Source organism: Phodopus roborovskii, unplaced genomic scaffold (assembly GCF_943737965.1).
Source record: "Phodopus roborovskii unplaced genomic scaffold, PHOROB, whole genome shotgun sequence".
In the NCBI taxonomy this organism is placed as follows: Eukaryota; Metazoa; Chordata; class Mammalia; order Rodentia; family Cricetidae; genus Phodopus; species Phodopus roborovskii.
The window spans coordinates 3,920,771-3,936,940 of record NW_026126619.1 but is presented as its reverse complement, the minus strand read 5'-3'; the positions used below and the strand labels follow the sequence as shown (position 1 = coordinate 3,936,940).

The 16,170-nt window shown below is 34.9% G+C and overlaps 1 protein-coding gene across 1 annotated transcript in view; it reads right to left on the bottom strand.

Moving 5' to 3' along the window:
- The window catches only part of Ppfia2 (PTPRF interacting protein alpha 2), a 372,354-nt gene that overhangs the window by 78,451 nt on the left and 277,733 nt on the right, over positions 1 to 16,170 (bottom strand). Inside the window, exons 9-15 of the mRNA XM_051206391.1 lie at positions 14,574 to 14,720; positions 12,560 to 12,694; positions 7,907 to 7,993; positions 7,394 to 7,477; positions 6,991 to 7,122; positions 5,891 to 5,953; positions 3,032 to 3,123 (exon numbers count right to left, since the gene is read on the bottom strand). Coding sequence (XP_051062348.1) covers positions 3,032 to 3,123; positions 5,891 to 5,953; positions 6,991 to 7,122; positions 7,394 to 7,477; positions 7,907 to 7,993; positions 12,560 to 12,694; positions 14,574 to 14,720 — 740 coding nt within the window. The remainder of the gene's footprint in view (positions 1 to 3,031; positions 3,124 to 5,890; positions 5,954 to 6,990; positions 7,123 to 7,393; positions 7,478 to 7,906; positions 7,994 to 12,559; positions 12,695 to 14,573; positions 14,721 to 16,170) is intronic.

Here is a 16,170-nt window from a genome sequence, read left to right as displayed (position 1 = left end):
GGTTTCCATCCCCACCTCCTTGCCCCTAGTTTACCCAGGAGATCTCTTCTATTCCGCTTCCCAGAGAAATCTATGTATCCCCTTTTGAACCCTTCCTGTTAACTAGCCTATTCAGGGCTGTGGATTGCAACATGGCTATCCTTTACTGTATAGTTAATATCCACTTACAAGTGAGCACATACCATGTTTGTCTTTCTGAATCTTGGTTACCTCACTCAGGATGATTTTTTCCTAGTTCCATTCATTTGTCTTCAAAGTTCTGCATATATGAGACAATTTATATCTTGGTCCACTTGTAGAACTCCTAGCAGTGGGAGCCAGACTTGTTCCCTGACACTTTGGGACACTTTAGCAGGCCTTAGGGAACCTATTCCTCATACTTTGCTGCCTTAACAAACCTTAATATGAGGGGAGGAGCTTAGTCCTACCTCAACTTGATATGCCATACTTTGTTGACACCCATTTGAGGCCTGCTCCTTTCTCAGCAGAAACAGAGGAAGAGTTGATTCAAAGTGGGAGGCAGAGAGGAGGTAGGGGGAGGGAGTGGGGAGAGAAGATGGAGGGGAAACTTAGGTCAGGATGTATTAGAAATGAATAAGCTTAATTTTAAAAGTCTTTCATTTCTTTAAGCAATGACTTATGAGGGTCATCAATGTAATTATCAATAATTTTTATAAATGCTTACTTGTGATATGATTACAATATCAATGTACAATAAAACCATTTTCTAAAATAATTCATTTGCAAAGCCTTGTGAAACCCTGGATATATTAATTATACACAACTCATGCTGCTGAAGATAGAGTAAGAGGAAGACTCATCCATTGATGGTGGGACTACAAACTTGTACAGACCCTGTGGAAATAAATTCCATGCTTCCTCAGAAAGATGGAAATTGATCTATCTCAGGGTCCAGCAATACCATTCTTATGAATATGTCAAAGGATGCTTCATCCTACCACAGAGACACTTGCTCAAACATATTCATTACTGCTCTATTCATAAAATTCAGACACTGGAAATAATCTAGAGGCCTATTAACAGATGAGTGGGCAAAGAAAATGTGATAGATTTACACAGTGGACTAAGCAGTTAAATAAAACTATGAAACTCTCAGACAAATGAATGGAACTAGAAAAAAATCTCTTGAGGTAACCCAGGCCCAGAAAGTCAAATACAGTATGTATTCACTTAAATGTGGGTATTATCTTTTAAGGCAATGATAACCGAGCTATAGTACACAGAACCACAGAGGATCAGTGTAGAGTAAGGGACCAGGAGGGACAGATACATCTCCATAAGAAAGAGAAGTAGAATAGACAGTTTTGATGACTGGGAATGGGGTACTTGATCAAGAGAAGAGGGGTTAGGGAAGATGGGGGTGGGGGAGGGAATATGATGAAAAACAGCTGTGGTTAATTTTCACTTGAAGGTTAGCATGGAAACCTAACACGGTTTAAGCTGCATATACATGTATAAGTGTATATACTCACATATGTATATAAATATATATATATGTATGTATGTGTATGCACATGTACATGCATACATCAACATTTATTCATGCATGTATGAATATATATGATATAAAGGAAACTGTCAAATAACGAGGGAGACATCTCTTGTCACCAAATGAAGTTTTGAAGTTTTCAGTACTGGACTGGGTTGCTTCTAATTGAGTTGGTCAAAGGGTTTCCATAGGAGCCTAAAAACAACCGAGGCTGTTGCCAAGACTATAGATAGGTTGCTCTCCACACAATGTATAACAAATCCCTATTGCTGAAGATAATAGCTACACATCTCATTAAACATCAAAGAGCTGAGCTGGTGCCTTCACCCACAGTCTCTAGCATCCTTGATAAAGAAGATACTCTGCACACTACCAAAGGAAAAATTTAACTGCCAACGGAGCTGCAAAACCTTTGATGTACAATGGTGACATGCCTACAGATGTGCTATTGTAACTTGGGAGTAACCAACATCTGACTTGACTTAAGGCCAAAACCCTGAGATGGAGCCCATACCTGATGATAGCCAGAGCCTGGCTAGCCCATTGACATAGGGTAAAACCAAACACTACTGCTCTATCAGAAGAAATAGCAATAGAGTCTCTCGTGACATTCTGCTATAGTCATAGACTAGTGCCTTGCTCAGCTATCATTAGAGAGCCTTCCTTCTGCAGCAGATGGTGATAAATTTGGAGACTTGCAGCCAGACAACATGCAGAGACAGATAAACCTTGGAATACTCAGCTCTAAATGGGATATGTCCATCAAGTCCCTCCCCTAAGTGCTCTGGAAGAGGAGGCAGAAAGAGAGTAAGAACCAAAAGGAGGACACCAAGGAAATAATGCCTTGTAAAAGCAACAGGATCAGCCCAAACATGGATTCAGAGAAACTGCACTGTTCCTTATGACATAGAATATATATATATATTTCTTGAGCCTCTTCTTGGGTTTCTTTTTTGTTTGTTTGTTTGGTTGGTTGGTTGGTTTCCCCCCTATTCTGATGGTTAGTTTTTGTTTTCTTTTATATTACATTATATTATTTTATCTCTTAAAGATATGTTTATTTTATAATCAGAGACAGAAAGGGGATGGGTTCAGATAGGAGGGGCCAAGTACTGGGGGGGGGGGGAGGGAAGGAAACCCATACCACACTTAGGGTATATTACATGAGAGAAAAAAAATTATGGAAAGAAAAAGAAAATTTTAATATCTCCTCTTGTAATACAGTGCAATTTTATATGTACTCCCACGTTTTCAAGTTAAGAGTTGTTTATGCACTTGTAGCTACATTCTTGTACCAACTACACAAAAGATTTTCCAGTTGTATTTTAATTGCATAACTTCAAAGTTGATTTCCAAATTAGAAAGTGGTCTCTAAATTTAGAAACAAATTTGTAGATTAAAATGTGCCAATGTCTACTGAGAAATGTGAGATCCTTATTTTACTTGAAAATGACTGAAAAATATAAGAAAATTCACATGGACGTTTGCCGAAATACAAATAAACATTTAACTTAATGTTACCTCGATATAGTGGGTTCAATTAGAGAGCCAGTTCTCACTTTCATTTGGTCAAGTTCAGATCTTAACTTCTCAATTTCTTCTGCCAATCTTTCCTAAAAATTAAAAAGAAACAGTTACTCAGATGATGGTCACATCCAACAAATCAGCATTAAATGGTGATGAATAAATAGATACTTAAAAGGGCAATGATTAAAGGACACTGGATATAATCAGAAAGTACACTTGTGTTTACTTTTCATAATGTAAATGCCAACAACAAGTCAACAAAACCAACTCTATTCTTGATATTTATTAATCCTAAATATTTGTGAATTTGTGAGATTATTAGGATCATAAATATAACTATGACACTTAAAATGCAAAAGACAAATCATATCTAGTTTTAGGTTAAATAAAACATCTTTACATACTAAGTAAGTATGATAGCTATTCTTGGTTGTCAACTTGACTACATCTAGAATTAATGAAAACCCAAGTGGCTGGGTTCACTTTTGAATAATGAAAACCCAAGTTCACCTGTAATGTAATTTTTGGTTGTTGTTTTTTAATTAATTCTTTCAAAGTGAGAAAACCTACTTTTAACCCTGATCTTGAGGTGGGGAGACTTATCTTTTATCTGTGCCACCTCTTCTCATGGAAGCCGGTGTAGAGGACATAGAAGAAGGAAGCTTGCTCCTTGAAAATGCTCTCTCATTGTCCATGAGAAGTCTATTTCTTCGCTGGTAATAGAGTCTACTTCCTCAGAATTTCAGTGCATACTGAAGACCAGCTGAGAAGTTGAGCCTTGTGGACTAAACAACTATTAGGTTCTTGATCTTGAACCTTTCACTGATAGGATATGGACTAGTTGGACCATATCCTGTAAACTACTCTAATAAGTCCCATTTCTGTGTGTGTGGTATGTGTGGTGTGTGTGTGTGTGTGTGTGTGTGTGTGTGTGTGTGTGTGTGAGATAGAGAGAGAGAGAGAGAGAGAGAGAGAGAGAATAGTAACAAAGATTTAGCACTGAAATATGAAAGTTCTTCCTTGAAAAGTAGCCAGTAGATGATCTAAACTAGGAAGCACATAATCATAATTCATATTGGTGTTGGAATCCATGAGATCCAATAAATCTGCGAGAAACTGAAAAAAAGAAGAGCTTTGGGAAGAGTGTAAGCACTTTAGATTGTAATGATAAAAAAAATCACAAGGAGAAAAATAAAAATGGGGAAGACTTGGTATGGAGGAGATATTGTTGATAGTTGGTTGTGATCCTAGTTACTTAAGTGGACATTTGAACAATTGTACACATACTAAGATCAGTGAGTGTGCTTAGCTGTATGGAATGACAGCCCCCAAAATAAAGTTTGATCTAGGGATACCTTTTCTGGAGACTGACATTAGCAAGGATATAATGCATAAGATGACTTGGGATGCATAAGTTGCCTGGGCAGATTGTTGCAGCTACAGGCTTGAGTAGGTGTTGGGGGAGTAGGTTTGAGGATATTGCCAGGAACCCACAGAACTTTAAATAACTTAACATTGCATAACAAGATCAAGTTCAAAATCCACAATCTGGTCATAAATAGATCACACACACATCAAAATTCTGATGATTCATCTATCACTCATCCTTGGTTCCTCTGTGCTGTTCCATAGGGTCCAACATCTCCCTGGACCACTAGCTGTTCACTAAATCTGTGCAAGAGCCTATTAAAATATGGTCTCCTCTGTGCAATCTTTATTCAGTAATAATTCAATGCTATGTTTCAGGTACCCCTGCTATTGTATGGTATTAAACAGACAGAAGAGTATAGACATTCTGACTATGGAACAAAATATATAGCATCCCATAAAACTCTTAAGTTTCCCTTTCCTGTCTTACTTTCAGTACCTTCTGTATTATTGCACTGATGATAAACCTTTAATTCTTTTTTCCTCCCTCCCCTTTCCCTCCTTCCTGTTTCTCTTTTGCTCTCCTTTCTTTTCTTCACACCCTTTCACCCTTCTCGTCCACTATTCCCTTTTATATGTTTCCAATACACAATTAGAGTATGTACATCAAGCTGACAATTTAAGGGAAGTTTTAAGGAAACAAGGCAAACGAAGTAGGAGACTATGCATTACTAGTATTCTATCACAACTTTTAAGATGTAAAAACCCATGCTTTGTCAGCCTTGTAAGTCACATATCCTACAAATATGAATGGCTGGTCCTCACCAAAGACCTCGACAATTTAAAAATATCACACTTATAAATAACTAACAAGCACCTGTAGTCCATCTGTGTGTCTTGTACTTACAAAGTCTACAGCACTGTCTGTCACTACCTCATTCTTTAGTCACATCCCGAGTCCCTGGAGGCCTTCTTTGTATCATCAGTGTGCTGTGGTCTTTACCACTGTGGCTCATGTGAATCTGATCATATCGACCCTCGGTTTCTGCTATTCTGAATCATTGTTTGTATGGTATGCTTCTTGTACTAGATTTTCAATTACTTTAAAGTAGGATAATTCTAGAAAGTATTAAAGACACTGTTCTTCTATATAATAGGTACTTAAATTGCTTTTGCATAAATTATTTCAAAAACTGCACAAAATTTAGTGAATATATGAATATGTTTTTATTTTATTTGTGTAAGGTCAAAAACAAAATAAGACCATCTTTATTAGTAGAGATAGAGATTAATAATGATTTTAAGTTAACCGTATTTGAGTTTCCTATGTACTTTCAACGTGTTAAATTCTAAAATCTGTTCAGTTATTATATAAATTTATGCTTTGCTATAAGCATAAAAAGTTGAAATCATTCTCATCTTATTTACTTTACAATATATACATCAATATGAATAAGATAAATGAGAAAAATTTTCCCATAATACCTTGTCATGTAAAGATTCTTCAAGATTTTTTCTGAAGGTCTCTGATTCTTGAATCAAAACGTTCTATAGAAATAAACAGAAAGAAGCAACATGCAGAAAATATTTAAATCTTTATATGAACACTGTAGCACTCAAGAACCTCTTATGCTTCCTTTCCTCATAAATCTATATCCTGGTTTCTATAGAAGCTAAGTTCCATTGAATCCTTTAAAAGTGATACTCAACAGTTTGCAAAATAAATTATCTAAATGAGAAATGCCATTTTTTGCTACACTTGGATAGATGAACAGCATAAATATTACCCTCTGAGCTACTACTCCAATCCTTCTCATCCTATGTTTTAAATTGAGAAAGAATTAACCTATTATTCAAATGATAAGTGGGCAATACCAGGCCAACTATTAGCAGTACACTTTGATCTCTTAATATGTTAATAAACCAAAATTCGCTAACATTTTGTTATAAAATTTTCCCTATTTTTTTTCCTGACTGTATGTCAATGGAAAAATGCCTGAATAAGATAGTGAGTGAAATTCTGTGTAGATTTGTCCTCCTAATGTTTTAATAATTATTTCTCTGTTTAGGTCTAGGTTTGGCCACCAGCTCTAACAACTCAAATTGGTGTGATAATTTTCAGTTACTAATGTGGCAATCATGATTTTGAATCATGTTTCAGGCTGAACATAAGCACATTTCCTCTAGCTGACATAGATTCTTACTCTCAGTGCCAGTGGTTAGTAAACTATACACTAAATAGTTTCAAGCAGACTCACACTCAATATTTATGTTTGCCTTCAGAGTGTCCACTTACAAATAACGAAAAGGTAAAGAATACATTTTTATCTCAAATCATGACATAGTTTTATAGATCTGATTCTTACAAACATACTAATATGTGATATATATCATATGTCATATATTCATTCAAAACAGGATGTTGTAGTATTTTATTAAAATTATTGATTCACTTACAAAGACAATATTGAGTAGTTTTAGGCGAAGGAAAGTCAGTTGAATACCTGGCACAAATAACAATTACAGCAGGCTAGGAAAACATCACAACACAGACAATATGGCTAAGCATCCATGTGCAATTGTACCTTCTCTTCCAAAGCGGCCATCCTTTCCTTCAAGTGAAGCTGTAGGCGCTCATTGGATTCTGTCAGAAGCCTGTCCACAGTATCGGATAATCTTTTATTATGTTCCTCATTCATTTTCTCTCTTTGCCTAGCCTTATATTTAAGGAAAAAAGCAAAAATATTTTTGGCATGAAAAGAAGAAAACACTCACTGCTATTCAATGTTAATTTTAAAGTTTCACTAGTTTTGAAATGAATATAATTTTATGCATGAATTTTATTAAACTTTGTAGAACCTAGTTGCTCTGAAATTCCCAGAACATAATCATATAATTTTAAACATGGCTTCTAATTAAGATTGTTTTCTTCCAATGTGCAGTCTGTGGATTCAAAGACTAAGGATAGAGGGAAAAGCTTTTACATACTCTTTGAAGTTCCTGATTCTTCTCTTCCAGTTGGCCCTCTAGATGTCTCATACGCTCCTCAATATTTCCATGCCTCTCTTCAGCCTATTAAGAAATACGAAAAGTGGACCTAAAATGCAAGATGAGTTAATTCCTCCCATCTAAACAAACTGAAATAAAATGTAAAGCAAGCTACTACCCAACTGCAAACATAGTTTCCAAAAATAAACTTTATTTAAACAGGCAGCTGAACAGCATTGCTTGAAATGTGTCAGCTACAAAGGCCTGTTACATTCAAGCATCAGCAAAACACTGGAGTTATTTATGAGCAATGAAATCAGCCAAATGTAACATGCAGACTGTGCATGGTTTGAACACAAACCTGCCATTGTCCAATCTTAAGCTCCTTGAAGCACTGAACTGCACAGATGGTCGATTATCAATAAATAAAAGTAACATAATTTTTATAAATGAAAAGAAAAAAACTTAGATGGATTCTATTTAGCAATAGAAAGTAAAGTCCAGTAGGACTACCTTCCTACGTATGGAGATCATTTCTTGTAGTTTAGCTTCCATAACATATTGATAATCATCAGATGAGGTAGAAGAGGTTGGATCAGACTAACAAGTCAAGGAAAAGGAGAGGGACAAAATTGAAAAAATCAGAACTAAAGACACTGACACCAAACAGAACATAGTACAGAATGCTTAAAATAAAAGTGACAGCAAGTTCAATACTTTAATAGACAAAATTTTATGTAGAAGGAACTATTCTGATATCTAGTGAAGATAATGCAGTTGATGGTTGTAATGGAAGACAATGATATGCTCAAATAAAAAGCCACAGACCTGAAGTATGGAGGATTAGTACAGCTGGCAATGAATGATTTTTACAAGGTGAGTTAAAGCAACTCCGGAAATGACATGTAATAACTGGGATTATGAGAAACCAAACACTATAATGTCTCTGATAGATGCTTAAAAATTTTGTATTTTGGTTTTTCATGTTGCTAGATAAAAAATGGTGTATGGTGTAAACCTTGATTTTAAGGAGAACTTCCTTGGTTATGACTCAGGGGCGTCATATTGGGATCAATATTATGGCCTCATATGTGGAAATCAGAAATAAGCCTAAGCCCCAGGATATGTTATCAGCAACAGTGGTCCACATAAGAAATGACTCCAAGATACATCCTACATTATTCTAGGAAGCAATCCTCAAGTGTAATTTAAATATTCAAATAAAAATGATCAAAATTTCTCAACAGGTGATAATGTCACAAGGACAAAAAAACTTGTGAATGATGAAAAACAATATGAAGGACCACATCAAAAGAGTGTCTGCATTAATTTGTTGCTATGGAATAGTGCCTTAGAGTGAATAGGAAGCACAGCGCCTCTGTGATCTAATTTTTGCCTAGTGCTGAGTTTAGTTACATGTCTTGCTGTTAGGACACCACAGGTGTAGAGTGTTAATACATGGGACATTGCTGATAGCTGAATTGTATTAGTATGTTATGTGCGAAATATTTATTACATCAACAATCTAATTACAATTACACATTAAATAATTACATCACCAAAACTGTCTTTGTCAGTAATGCAATTTTAGCTCTAGAACATTTTCTTTGCCATATCAGCTCATTTGGAAATAGTGAACCTTATTTTAAACCAATACAGGACTATATATAAGCATATGCAGTAACTGAAAAGGAACAGTAACCAGCTAATATGCATTTGTGCTACTTAACACAACAAATTCTGAGGTACGTTAAGGAGTAACATATAACTTTTCAAATCTGTTGTATTTGTGTAAATTATAATTCATCATCTGTACATCTTAGAATCCATCTCATAAGTTTATAAACCTAGATTATCACAATTTCCTCCCCAGTGTCTTACACAGGTTTCAATAGAAGCAGCAAGAAAGGCTACCATGACCCTCAAAGGTAAGCAAATGAGTTTTGTATTATTTAAATTTCAATTAATTATCTTATATTTCTTATATGTGCTTCCGTATGCGGGTTAGAAGGCAGATAAACAGAACTGTAATTACAGGTGATAGTTAGAGCTACCCAGTGTGGGTGCTGGAAACTGAACACAGATCTTCTAGAGCAATCTCTCCATCCCTCTGTATTTATACCATTTAAAACTTGCAAATCCTATTTTAAAAATAGAAATAAGAGGTTGTTGAAATTGTGTAACCTAAATTTGCAAATGAACATGTATATTTTATAATCATTAAAGTCATTAAAATTGTATAAGTGGTTGATTCAAAAGAGTGGTATGGATATTTGAACTTCTAGAAGTATCTCTTTAATAATGTAAGTTTTTAAGATTTTAAACCTCATCATGCTTCTTCCTTCACTGGAGACCATGCAAAAACACTTAGAAAATTCACTTCCAATATAAAAAACAAATACTGTCATTTCTGAATTATGTTATTACTGAAATTTTTATTAGTACTGAAATGAATAAAATACCTCATAAAATTCAAGATGAATTATGTCCTACTCAAGTAAATTTGGATTTTAATTAAAGAAGTAGATACAACAAATCATAACACTGGGAGTCCAGAATAATCTTTGATAGTTAATTATATATAAACATCAAATTTTAGTTTTATTTATGGCCATTAATTAAGAATTCTTTGTGAAAGCCTTAAATGAGTTTTAACTACTTTGCATATCTCTCTAGATAAATGATTTAAAAACAAACAGTCTTATATAATAATCCAAGGAATAAATTTAGCCATCATCTCTAAGAAATACAGGGAGCCATTTTTAGCCAACAGTATTGTACAATATTGCCTTTAGACTTGGGGATAGCACAGTGGTATTGTTTGACACAAACCCAGTGCTTCCCAGGATCAGTCTGCTTTTATTTGTCCCTGAAGGTTCATCTTGGTTCTATTCTGTAATATGATATAGGGAAATTTCAAATGAGTGGTTTTAGGTAAATCATGACAGAAATTCATGTAAGAATGTGAATACAATCAGAATGATGAAAAAAAGTAGTACAAGAAAATCCTAAAGAGAAAATAAAACACAGAATTGATAAAAACAAAAGACACACACACACACACACACACACACACACACGTACATATGCATATATGTCAAGTTAAATGCTTGATTAGTTGTTGAAATATCATTTCAAAACACAAGAGCAGAAAATCTGAGACTTGAGCTAGGTAGACTGTAATGTAGAAGAGCAGAAAGTTTGACAAAGGGTAGAAAAAAGACCACTGATATTCGATAATGATCATATGTGGACAGCAAATTTAAACTGAATAAAACTAATTATTAAGATCATCTCCGAGGGTTTGGAGCAAACCCATGAATGGGTGCAAGGTGGCTGACATCAGAGGGCTCAGAGAACCTGACTTAAATGTTATCAACATGGTATGAGCTCAGGATATCACAAAATAAAGCAGCTGTGTCAATAGTATAAATACTATCATAGACACCTGAAATATGTTGTCATTCTAGGAGCTGACAAAAGTGATAGGAGTTAAAGAAGAAATTACACACTATTAGAAGAATTTCAAAGAATGTTAAACGTTTTCTGAAATTTTTAAAAAATCAATTCAGATAAGGGGAAGGTTATTCACCATGGTAATTAATTTCTGCCTGTATTATGTACTGTATTCTAATAAAAGTGCAGAAGAGTTACCAGATGCTAGTGATAATGGAGTCAAGTTTTAGAGGGTTTATATCATAAAATGATTTAGGACAACTTAATTTAAAGCTACACAATCAATTGTTATATTTTAAGTTATTTTTGATTATAAGTGCATCAATGGCTGCACTTATTGTAGTAATGATTTAGTAAATTATAAGGTGTATTTCTTTAGGAAAAGTATTAAATTTTGGCATTTTGTTCAGTAAATAAATACTGATGATTATTATATTCCAAGTCTTACCAGTTATTTTCTTATTCAATCTTACCATAGCAAAATTTAACATGGTAACTTTTTATGTGAACTTCTAATATCCTTTAGATTAAAAAAGAACAACTATGTGAATGTTTTAATCGATATTGTACTAATCTAAATTAAGCTTTTGTAGGAAAAAATACAATACTACCGATAAGCTTATATAGCTTTATATAACTTAGGAAACATTTTGAAGTTACATAATATATATGCTACATTTTGAACCTCTATATTTTTCACAGTACCAGAGGTATCTACTGGTGTGGTTTATGGTTACAGAGGATTTAAATTTAACAGCCTTGCCATAAAAGACTAATGTTTCATCAGGTCATACTCTAAAACTACAAAATTCACTTTAATCTGATGCTCTCTAGACCTGCTGCTTTCTGACATACATAATTCATTTTAACATGTAAGAAACCATCAAAGACTTTGTCTTATTCATTGCCTTTCTCACCAAGATGGTTAGTTTGTGTCCCCCTCTCCACCACTGTAACAATTGTTTGAATAACCTCTGTTAACCAGAGTGTTCACATATTGATGGTATTTACTCACTGTGTAGCCTGCAACACTCAAAGAACTGCTATGGTATTATGCATGTTCAGAGTGTGTTTATAGCATTCAACTGACATTAAAGTAAAACAGAATTTTTCCAGTGAAATGGATGGGATTTCTATTGTTCCTTAACAATTTAAATAGCTCTATTAGAATGACTTTATGATATACAGTATAGAACAGTTTTAGATACATTGTACCCAATCTCATTTTTTTTCATATAACTTAATAGCTTTCAACTGTAGCTTTTAGACCCCCTTCTTCTTACAATGTTTGCCATTTTATAATATAATTTACATCAACAGTTATTATATTTTATTGGTTCAATAGAAAACCATTTATACAAAGCTGATTAAATTGTAGTAGTTTATTTACATATTTTGAGATTTTTAAATAACATGGTTAATATGAGCAGAAACTACCATAGAAAATTTACTATAGCTATGGCATTAAATATTGCTTGTCTAGATAATGTTTAATAGATAAAGAAATCATCATACTCTTGTAACAGTCAGTCATTCATGTCACTGAAAGATATATGTCACAAGGAAACAGAATGTTAATGAACAAAGATAAGGAATAAAGATCTGACTAATGTATGTTTTGCAAAGCCTGAAGTAATTGTAGACTCCACTTTGACAGACAGTCATATATGCAAACATATCTAGGCTGAAAATATAGGTTTAGTACAGTACCTTTGTTAGGGCTGCAATTCTCTGAGCCAGTTCAGCCTCTACTTCAGGCAGGGTTTCAGCCTTTCTCATGGTCTGCTGTAACTTTTGCTCAGCCAGTTCAAGACGCTCTTGTAATTGTCTATTCTTCTCTTCCATCTGAAAAAGAACAATGAAGGTGCCATTTAAACAGTCAAGAGTTAGATTATCTAGAATGAGTCATATGGATTGTCTTCAGGATTTAAAACCAGCTATTACCATATTTAACTATGCTAGGTGATGACGGCTGTCATGATTTCATGTGTTATTTGTCCATTTTAATTACTGAAATTCAACACAATGAAATAGTGACTATTTTAGCATCGTAACCATCTTTACTGTTGTAACGGTATTCCAAATAAGAATGAACTTGAATGTGTGTGTAGCTTTTAACTGACATAAAAGGAAAACATGATTTAGTGACAGAACCAAGACTTTTCAGGTTAAACGGATGTGGTTTCTACTGGTCCTAGGATATCATAACAACAGAAAGCACATTTTTAAAAAAATCATAGTTTTATGTTGGAGGCCATGAGACAGAGCAGGTGGATCACTAGTGCTCAACAATCTGACATAGCGTCTGAGTAATTCTCTGAAAGGTATCCTCACCTAGAAAGGCTGTGGAGTTACTGGCTATGGAAACGTGTCGCCCCTGTCTGTCATCTCTCTCATGAGTAACTTCATTTCTTCCCTAAGAACTTCATTTCTTCCTTAAGAATAGCTTTGAATGCATTCCCACTGCTTGTGTGTTTTCTCATGTAAATGTTCCATCTACTGGGCACATATATCTGTGGCCATCAGGAAAATGATTTTATTTTGTTTGATGAACAATTGTGGTATATAGAAAATATACTGGGACATACTTCATCATTGGATCTATTTGTCCAATTGGGACTGTAGACACTATGCACAAGGTCAGAGCCACAGATGTCCAACCAAGGTTACTAAGGAAAGCATGCCAGTTGTTTGCTTGCCAGTCTGCTAACAAAAGACCTGTCCTCAAAGCTCATCTCCCTGTACCCCACTCTCTGGTCACAGTCTCACTTCTGTAGTCTTGGATCCTTGTGTTTCCATGGTAATGGCTCAGCTCCCTATAGCTTGCCATAGGAATGTGCTTTTGACCAATGAGAGGCAACGTTTGCATTTCCTTTATCACTTCAAGGCTCCTGGGAGAAAGAGAGTTTGGGAAATTGAAGAAGCAGCTAGGAGGAATTAGAAGTAGGACTGGAGAGTTAGAATACAAACAGAAAACTGAAGAAACTGATTTGGAACAGTACGTGTGAAGAATTCATTCTCCCTCAGATTTTTTAAGTCCCCCTGCTTGCTGAAGTCTCGGACACCTAAGGGGGCATCGAGACTGGTACTCAAAAATCCCTGCTAATTTTAGGCTAGGGTAAGAAAAGGAGTATAGTAGCACAGGAGTCCACACTGTAGAGTTTGGATGAACAACTTTTTGTATAGGACAAAAAGTATTTTAGAATTGTATCTCATTTAATCTCTGGCTCAATTCCTCTACTATACGGATGTAAACAAGACAACCACAAATAATGATTAAATAACTAGGTGCTTATATTCCATTAAAACTTAATTTTTAGAGGCAGGGATGCTGAGAGAGAGAGAGAGAGAGAGAGAGAGAGAGAGAGAGAGAGAGAGAGAGAGAGAGAGAGAGAGAAAAGGTATACCTTCCATTCTTGACACTGATAATATGTGTGTGACCTCAGCAAGCAGTCCTGTTTTTGAGTGTCAGAGTACTCAATAGAATAACTCCAGATAATCAGGTAGTGGAGGCTAGAGTTAAGTGAAGTTATAAAAAGCAAACAAACAAACAAACAAAAAATCCTTAGAGTCTGCCTCATACAAATCTATACGTAAAGTCAATAGTTACTGTATTATTATTTTCATATGAGTGGTTTCTAATATTTCATGTGTTGTGAAAATGGTGGGAACACATACAAAGAGTGAGGCAAAACCTCGTGATACTGAAGCGGCGATACTGAACCTGCCGTAAGATGGCTTCCTTGTTTGCCAATTCGTTTTCTAGTTTATCATTCATGTCATGAATGGAGGTAGATTCTCTCTGAGCACTGAGGTAACGTTTCTCCAGCGTTGTGATTCTTTCTTCCATGTCTTCCTTCTGAGCCATTGCCTGAAAATAACACTGTAAAAGTCATGTGAACGTCTTTGATTTCATCCCCCATGAGAGCGAAACACAAAAGAAACTGACAGCCTTTCAGAGAGATGGAATTTTCTTACTTAAATGAAATAATAAGATATCAGAACATGGCTTTTGTTCCAGGTAAAGACACATTCTTCAAGGTCATTTTAAAGTTTTCATGTATGCCGGGGCTGGTGGCATACACCTTTAAACCCAGCACTTGGAAGGCAGAGTCAGGTGGATCTCTGAGTTTGAGGCTAACCTGGTCTAACAGGCTAACAAACCAAATAAAAAAGATTCCATGTGTATTTTCTTAGTCTCTTTATCATGTTTTGGTTTGTAATTTTTATAATAGATTAAGCAAGGATTTTGAATGTCTAAGAATAAAAAAAAGTGTATTTTGAAACTTCATACTGTAGAATTAAATGACAGGAAAATTTATTCATTTTAAATAGTAGAAGTACAACTACAAGTAGAGTTGAAAGCCAGGATATTGTAAAATTTGTGACCGTAGTTCCAAAGGTATCTTCAAATAAGACATTGATACCTCCAGAGGGCTGGAGGGACATCTTAGTGATTAAGAACACTTGTTGCTTTTACAGAGGGAGTGGGTTTGGCTCCCAATACCCATGTGGCAGCTAGAAGCCTTCTGTAATTCCACCTCAGGTGAATCTGACACATGTTTCAACCTCTCAACTTATTGCACACACAAAGTACACATACATACACACAGGTAAACCACCTTACATACATATAAAATAAAAATAAAATGTACTTACAAGAATCTACTCAGTATTAGAAGCCACATTTATTATGAAAAGCTACAATCACTAATTAACTAATCCAACATATCTATAAACAATAATCTATAAACATCCATATCTATACCCACACAGAAGTGTAGTCTTCACTCATAAATGAAACTTCTCTTTACAGCAGACACAGAGTTAGCATCTTTGATTGTTTGTGTTCTCACACCTAGACTTTTCCTCCATCACTTCCTAGGGACCCCTGTGTAGGGAATGGGGCAGCCTCAGGTAGACTGGACATTATATATGCAAGTTTGATTTAGAAAATTATTCATTAAGGCTTTCTTCTGAGGTAAATTTATGTTGTTCCTAATTGACAGAGCTGTGCTCCACAACAGAAGCTACTACAAACTAGAACAGGGAGGTAAAGGAAAAAGATGCTTCTTAAGAAATAAAAAATCAATACAATACTTTCATTTTCTGGTTACTGATGACAATTTAAAGGAATATTACAAAACTATTAGAGAGTGTGTAATGACTTAACCATAAATCACAAAAACAGGTAACAGAATGAAAATGAGAATTAGCTAATGGGACCCATAAAAAACAGAAAGCTATACATAATAGAAAATATTACAGGAAACTACCCCTTGGATCAATTGTGAAGAGTAGTCACATAGTAATAATAAGTA